The 7,618-nt window shown below is 65.2% G+C and overlaps 1 protein-coding gene across 1 annotated transcript; it reads right to left on the bottom strand.

Moving 5' to 3' along the window:
* Positions 1-690: 690 nt before the first annotated feature.
* N4BP3 (NEDD4 binding protein 3) lies at positions 691-3,958 on the bottom strand. Its single transcript, XM_008931834.4, has 4 exons — positions 3,438-3,958; positions 2,721-3,275; positions 2,264-2,521; positions 691-2,046 (listed from the first exon to the last, which is right to left on the bottom strand). The coding sequence occupies exons 1-4, from the start codon at positions 3,849-3,851 to the stop codon at positions 1,474-1,476; spliced, it is 1,800 nt and encodes a 599-aa protein (XP_008930082.2). The 5' UTR covers positions 3,852-3,958; the 3' UTR covers positions 691-1,473.
* Positions 3,959-7,618: the final 3,660 nt, after the last annotated feature.

Here is a 7,618-nt window from a genome sequence, read left to right as displayed (position 1 = left end):
TAGACCAGGGAATGCAGTGAGGTGGTCCTGAGCCTCTCCCCTCAGGAAGAGACCTGGCACCCCACAGTCTCACTGTTCCCACAGGACCTGGGAGCTGCAGCCGGCTCCAAGCGCCCGACCTGCGTCATCATGATCAAGCCCCATGAGGAGTACCAGGAGACCTACGACGAGTGTCTGGAGGAGGTGTCATCTCTTCCACTGCCACTGTGAAGAGCCAGGGACTGGCTGTGCCCTGCAGGGTCGTGACAGGTCCCTGTGCCCCTGCCCAGGGGCCACATGGCCGTTTGTGGGGACACCACTGAGAGCACTGACTGTGGGGGGAAGGGGAGCACTGTGGGGGTGAATAAAGGTGTGTGTTTGTAGAACATGGTCTTGGTGCTCAGGGCAGGAAGGCTGGAGGGTCCATGGCTGCATTAAACCGCTCCAGGGGCACCACCCCTGGCCCCACTGTGACTCACCCACCTCAATACCTTGACTGGTTGTACCGCCCACCCTTGCACGGCTGTGCTGGGGCGGGGCCCTGCGCTGGGCAGGCCCAGGCCAGCCTGCAGCCCCCCCCACCCACACAGCCAGAATCCCCCAGACCCCGAGGGAAGCAGAAGCCGGGAGAGAGAAATACAGGTTTATTGCAGGAATGGGGTGTGGGGCTCTGCTGTTACAGACATGGAGCAGAGCACCATGGGGCTCCCAGCACCTTGGGGCTCCCCCAGCTCTCCCTCACCCACCTTGGGAGGGGAGACCCCAGGCTCTTCCCCAGCTCACACACATCCCTGCCCACATGTCCTGTTCCCCTCCCCAGTTCCTCCCAGTGCAGCAGGGCACCAGTTCCCATCCCTCCTTGCACAAGGCACTTGCCCCTCTCAGCCTGAGGGAAGCTGCATCAACCACCTCCACTGCAGAGCAGCCCCACACTGGGGACATGGGAAGCCCCAGCAGAGGTGCTGGCGCAGCTGCCCCATCCCAGCAGTACCAGTACTCATCAGGGTTTCCTCCTCTGCCTTCCCAGTGGCACCAGCAGCTCCATGGCCTTGCTGACAAGGTGGCCACTGCGAGCAGCAGGTGGAACCCCCACAGCAAGGCAGTGGGGTGGTGACAGGGCTCAAGCCCCTCCTCACAAGATATTAAGTTACTGGGTTGCAGGAACAGGGGCAGCAGAGCAGGAGGGACAGGGAATGTTTCACAGGGCGCTTGGTTTCTGCCCCCCATGGCAGAAGGAATCACAGGGCAAATGCTCCTGGAGTCAGAGCACGGGGCACATGCAAGACCCCCACCCTGGCACAGATGGCCCCCTGCTCTCCAGAGACCCCCACCAGAAGGGCCTGAAGCGCTGCAAGAAGGAAAAGCTCCCCTGTTGCAATCAGTCCTTCAGCCCAGAGCAGTGCCAAGTGGCCAGTCCTTGTGCACACCCTGAGATCGTCCCGCTGCAGCAGCAAGAGATGTTCCCCCTTCACAGTCCCACTGGCATCCCATCCCTCAGATCTTCGAGGACTCCACCCGTTCGATCCAGGGCGAGTCGGTCCCAACATCCCTGGGCTCCGACCGCAGCTGTCGCAGCTCCCGCTCCAGCGCCTGGCTCCGGTGGTACATCTCCATGTAGCTGGCCTGGAGCTCCCGCTGGTACCGCAGCACCTTCTCCTTCTCCTCCTGCCAGGTTTTCCTCTCCAGCTCAAAGTTCACAGCCTGCAGCTGGCCCTGACGCCGCTCCCGCAGCAGCTCTGCCCACAGCCACTCCACCTGCCGCTCCAGGGGCTCCGCCGTGTCGCTGTGGAGGCCACGGCACTTGGAGTCATCAGTTTCGCAGCCAGGGAAGTCCTGGCACGATGGCATGGGGTCATCACCCAGAGGCATCGAGGTGCTGGGCTCTGGGGGACTCTGGAAGGAGTCTGCCAGCTGTGCCAGTTGGGAGTCCTTGGCCTGGACCTCCGCCTTGGCCTCCCGCAGCTGCGTCTTCAGGCTGAAGATCTCACCCAGCTTCTGAGCCATCTCCTCCTGGGTGTCCCGGAGCTGCTGTTTCAGCAGGGAGATCTCTGCTGCCTTCTGGCACACCTGTAGGGCACAGGCAAGCAGTGAGGAAGGACTGGGGGAATCAGGACCCCAGGGGTGGCAGCACCCCAGACTGTCCTCCTGGGAGACCGTGAACATCACACCGGGCTAATCCCCCCCATCCTGTGGCCACGAGTTACACTGGAGCAGGGAACCATTGCACTCATCCTGGCTCCACAGCCAGGAGGGTGGCAACAGGGAAGGAAAGAAGGGGACTCACCTCCCACTTGGTCTCCTCCAGCTTGGGACTGCCACGCTCTCCCTGGGGCTGCCGGAGCTTGGTCTCCTCACACTGGCACTGCTGCAGGCTCAGCTCCTCCTGCAGCCGCTTCTTCTCTTGCTGTGCCTTGTAGAGCTGCAGCTGCAGTGCCCGCTGCCCGCGCTGCGCCTGCTGCATCACCTGCTGCAGCCGGGCCATGTACATCTGCTTCAGGTCCTCCAGCTCATCCAGCCACAGCCGCTGCTTGTCCTCAAACACCTGCCAGGTGGACAGTGGTCAGAGTCCAAAGCCCCAGGGAGGGATCCCAGAAGGTCCCGTGATGTTGGGTCCTCCTGCGCTTGGGCATTCCCAGCCTATCACCCACCACAGCAGCTCCTTTTACCCAGACATCACTGTCCCACAGCCCTGCCCAGGGCACCCAGCACTGCCCCAGCCCCACCCCAGCCCCACAGCTCACCTGTGTAAAGGGGTCTTCAGTCTCGCTGAGACTCCTCTTGAGCTGCCGCAGCTCCCCTCCTGTCTCCTGCAGCCGATCCTCCAGCTGCTTCACCGCATCCTCCAGTGAGTAGGAGAACTCGTAGGGTGGTGGGGGCTCGCCGGGGCTCTGCAGCCGGCTCAGCGTGGCCATGCTTTTGCAGGACAGGGGCACCTTCTCAGGGGCCAGCGGGTCCCTGGGGCTCCGGGAGACCCTGTCCAAGGAGCCTCCAATGTGGTTGATGTGGCCCATGGAGGCGCTGAACTGGCTCTGGGCAGGTTTGAGGCGGGAGCCGTATGATGGGAAGCTCTGGATGGAGTTGTGACTGGAGTCGGAGGCCTCATCCAGGCTGATGGCGTGGAGCAGGTGGGTGCGGAGCGGGCCGTGCTGTGGGGCTGCTGTGCTGCTCTGTGACAGCAGCGTGTGCAGGCTCCCATTGCTCTTGGACAACTTCTGCCCCTTGGACGAGGACAGGCCCTGCATGGAGACCAGCCCCTTCCCAGCCACTGCCTTGAAGGCCGAGGGTCTGATACGGCACTGAAAAACAAGAGCAGAGTCAGCATAAGCCCAACAGCCCCCACAGCCAGAGGGTTCAAATCCCCACATCCCATTCGGGGGGGCATGGACTGTTCTGCTCCAGCCCATCCTCTCATAGACCAGGACTTATTCCAGAATCCTGCATGGTGCCCACAGCCTCACCTTGTCAAAGCGGCCCCGCTCTGGCAGGGAGCTCTTGGAGAAGTCAGCCCCACGGTGATGCTCCCGGGAGCAGCGCTCGGGGGATCGGTTCTCGCGGTCACTCTCGTAGTCCCTCTTGTAGCAGGCGCCTGACGTCTGGTGCTTCCGCTCCGACCGCATCTCCTTCTTGGCCCCGTGCAGGTACCCGAAGAGCTCCCGCTGGCTCGGCCCCTTCCGCAACAAGCCGTCGGGCTGCCGAAGCCCCCGTGAGCCCCCCAGCGGGGCCCGCAGCTCCAGAGGGGACAGATCCTGCTTCTCCACTAGGCTGCCCACGCTGCCCATGCTGCCAACGACGCCGACAGGCTCCGAGGAGAGGTAGGTGCCGAGGACACGGGTGTCGGGCTCACAGGTCACAGGACCCTGTGCTGCTGCCATGGAGAATTAGAGAAAAGCCCAGTACCAGCACTGCTGGGGGAGAGACAGAGTCAGTGACACCGGCCAATCAGGATCGTGAAACCCTCGGCACCCCCCTTCCTAGCCAGCCCCAAGGACCCACCTGGGCTCCTGGCACTGGGACAGACCCACCATCTCCCATATAGCTCCTTGAAGGAGCCGAGCGAAGGGGTGCCAGGGCACAGCACACACCAAGGCAGGGGCTCCCTGCTGCTGCCCCCCCCAACGGTGCAGCGCCTCCCTCCCACACCCAGCCCCACCTCCCGCCCGCGGCCGGGGCTGCCACCAGAACAGGCACCTGCCGCCCAGCCAGGCGGGCGAGTTCGGGAGCCGGCAGCACCTGCCCGGGCCTGGCGCCAGCCCCAGCCCCGCAGCACCCACCCGCCCTGCCAGGACCTCTGGGTCCGGACACCCTCTGGAGAACTCCCCAGAACAGCCCTGGGGATGCCCATCAGCTTGCCCTCCCCAGGGTGTGCAGGTGACAGGCACCTCTCCACCACCACGGGGACGCTTCCTTCACGGCATGGGCTCCTGCACCTCACAGGGCAAGCTGCACACGGACCCACTCCATCCACAGGCATTTCCACTCCAGCACCAGGCAGGGATGAGGCAGCCACAGCCCAGCAGCTGTGTGCGTGCTGGGGACCCCGTGGCCGGACATGGCGTGAGGGCGGTGGGAAGGGGCAGGATGCTGACGGGACAATGCAGCTTCCTGCGCAGGTGGCCGGGGGAGGAAGGATGAGAGGATGTCTTCGGCCTTGGCTCTGGCTCCCCAGCACTAGGGAGAGGGACAATGTCCTCACACCAGTGCAGGGGACACAGCAAGCGTGGCAGGGGCGAGGCAGAGCCCCCAGCACGGCTTCCAGCCTTGCCGAGGGCTCCAGGGCCGGGTTACACCCAGGAAGCTGCCCTGGTTCTCAGCACCACGCGCCGCGTAAACAAACACCCGGCTTTTAATTGCTGCCACGCACAAACCTGTCTGACAGCTCCCGGCCTGCGCTGTCACCTCCCTCTGCGAGCCCAGCACCTGCTCCGAGCATCGGCACCCCACGAAGGGCACCAGATCCTCTGGAAGGATCTGGCATGCCTGCGGTGCCACGGGGCATGCACAGGGATGGGGGACACGGATGTTCCCATGGTGGTGCGGCAGGGGAGTGGATGCTCATGCAGCCCCCGGCATTGGGGAGCAGCTTGGCCGAGCCCCGCAGCGGCTCCTCCCGGCACAGGCGGCCGAGGAAGTAGGTCAGGTTGTGGGAGCTTTGGGAAACGCCGGGGGAACCCGAAGGTGTCCTGCCTGCGGCAGGGAGGGGATCACCCTCCAGGCGGTAAAACACCGGTCCGGCCAGCCTGGCTCCTTCGGGATCTGTTCCCAACCCTGGCCGTGCCCGGGCAAGATACGGCCACAAATCCTCTCCCCTTCCCACTCCACGCGGGAAGGCACGGCGGGGCTGCGCGGAGGCGCAGGGGGTGCTGCGGGGAGGCGAGCGCGGGTTCCCGCACAGCCCCCCCTGCGCCTCCCGCAGCCCCGCCGGAATTTCCGGCACGGGCAAGGCGGGGGGGCGGTCGGTCCCGCGGGGGCCGAGCCCGGGACAAAGCCCGCCGCCGGACGCACACGGGGAAGGGGGATGGGAGCCCCGGGAGCCCCCCGGCCCCCGCACTCACCATGCCGGCGGCGGCTTGACGGTCCGCACGGCTCCGCCTCCGCGCTCCTTCCCTCGCCGCGTTTTGAACGCGATTCCCTCGGCCGCGGCCGCGCGGGCGGTCGGCGCCGGGCCCGCCGCACCGGCAAATCGCGGCGCGGGGGCGGTGGGAGCGGGAGGGGCGGGAAGGAGGAGGAGGCCACCGAGGCACACAGCACGCGAGAGGAAGGAGAAGTGAGGGGGGCGGCCCGGCCGTCCCACCGGCGGGCGCCGCGCGCTCAGGGCGGGCCTGTCTGCGTGCGGCGCCGCACGCGGCTGCTTTGCGCAAAACCCCCCCCCCACAAAGCGCGGGGAGAATCCCGCAACCTCCGAGCTACAGCTTCCGGGCTTCAAGCAGCGGCGCCCAAGGTACAACCGTCGCCCCGGTGGCCCTCACCGTAGCGCGGGGCTGGTGTCCCCGAGTATCGCCCGGCGAGGGTGGAGAGAAATATTTTGCTTCGTACCTGTGGAGTGGAGAGGGGCCTCAGCACCGTGGGACAATCCCTGCACCCTCCTCTTGCAGGACAACCCCGTGCCTCCCCCTCAAAGCACCCACGGGTGGGCAGGAGCCCCACAAAGCCCCAGGGGACATGGTGTGTACCCCCACCTGCCCCAGCGCCTGGCCTGGCGCCAGCGAGACGCGACACGCTCCATCCCTGTGAATCAGCGCTGCCACGGCCTGGCCGGACGCCGGTTTTTGTCCACTTGCCGTGTGCAGCCGCAGGGAGCGGGGATCCCGCCACGGGCTGGACCTGGTCACCGGCGTCCCGGCCTCCTCGTGGAGCAGGACACCTGCGGCAGCCCTGCTCCGTCCCCACGGCGCGGTGCCCGTCTGTCCCCAGGGAGGGATCGCACCCGCACCGTCCCCAGCCTGGGGGACGCACGCACCCGGCACTCTCGCACTCCGGGGCCCCGCTCGCTGCCAGCTCCCCCCCTACTCCCCCCGCACACCCGAGTCCTCAAGCTGTGCTGCCAGTGCTCTCCCACACACACACACACCGTCCCCGGTCCCTGCTCGCCGGGCTCACATGCTGGCAGTGTCCTCGGTGCGATGCCAAGGCACGCTCCGCTCCCTCCGGCCCCCTGCTCCCCACCGCACGCCGGAGCGGCAGCACATGTGTCCTCTGAATAGGGGGGCCCTTCCCAACATTGCCATTTCCCACTCTGCTGGCACCAGGAATGAGTCTGCAATGCCCTAGCTCTCTGTCTGGAGTTCAGCCATGAACGGGGCCCCACCGGCAGCCCACAGGGACAGGCATCATCCCACGGGCTTGGACCGGGCAGGTTCCAGTGATGCCAGGCTGACTGCAACGGGTGCTGGTCACAGCCACACCCCTCCTGCCCGTCTGCCCCGTTTCCTGCTCCACCGTGCCCCAAGCTCGTCTCCCTGGGATAGCAGTTCCCACACTGCCCGGGACATTCCATGCCCCCTTCTCTGGGCAGAAATGCTCCTGCATCCCCATCAGTATTTCCCCAGTCTCCACTCTCTGCCCACTTTACCCCCCAATCCTCCCCACCATAATACTAAAGCAATTTCACGTTTTTTACCAGCAAACAGCTCCAGAACCATCCAGTTTAGAACAACCCAGCAATAAAAGCCTTTGATTGCTGTGCCTGCAGCAGCCCCCACACAGCCTCACTGGCAGCAATTGGGACCTCAGAAGGGGGTTCGCAGAGGGGCAGGGCTGGGACTCCAGGGACCCTCTCTGCCCCTGAGCATTTTGATGCTCTCCTCAGGGTTGCTGAGAGCCTGAGAACGCTGGGAGGCCTCTTGCTCAGCTCTGCAGGATTCCTGGGACAGCAGGCAGAGTGTTATCCATCTGCAGGAAGGCAACAGGAAAAAAATTCATCCCTTCCCACTGGGCTATTGCTGATATCGAAGTGCGTGGGGGGAGCGGAGCTGAGCGACCTCCGAGTCACATTCAGGGCTATAAAAGGAAGTCGGGTCTCCGGCATGGCGCCTCTTCCACAAAAGCAACTGGAGGGTGAGGGGGCTGCGAGCAGAGCTGAGAAATAGCTGCCAGGCAGCGGGAGAGGAGCCTGTAGCACTGAGCAAAGTGTGAGGTGCAC

This window comes from Manacus vitellinus, unplaced genomic scaffold (assembly GCF_001715985.3).
Source record: "Manacus vitellinus isolate BGI_N305 unplaced genomic scaffold, ASM171598v3 scaffold_25_pilon, whole genome shotgun sequence".
Classification (NCBI taxonomy): Eukaryota; Metazoa; Chordata; class Aves; order Passeriformes; family Pipridae; genus Manacus; species Manacus vitellinus.
Note: the sequence above shows the minus strand (reverse complement) of the source record. Positions and strands in the feature narration are given on the sequence as shown.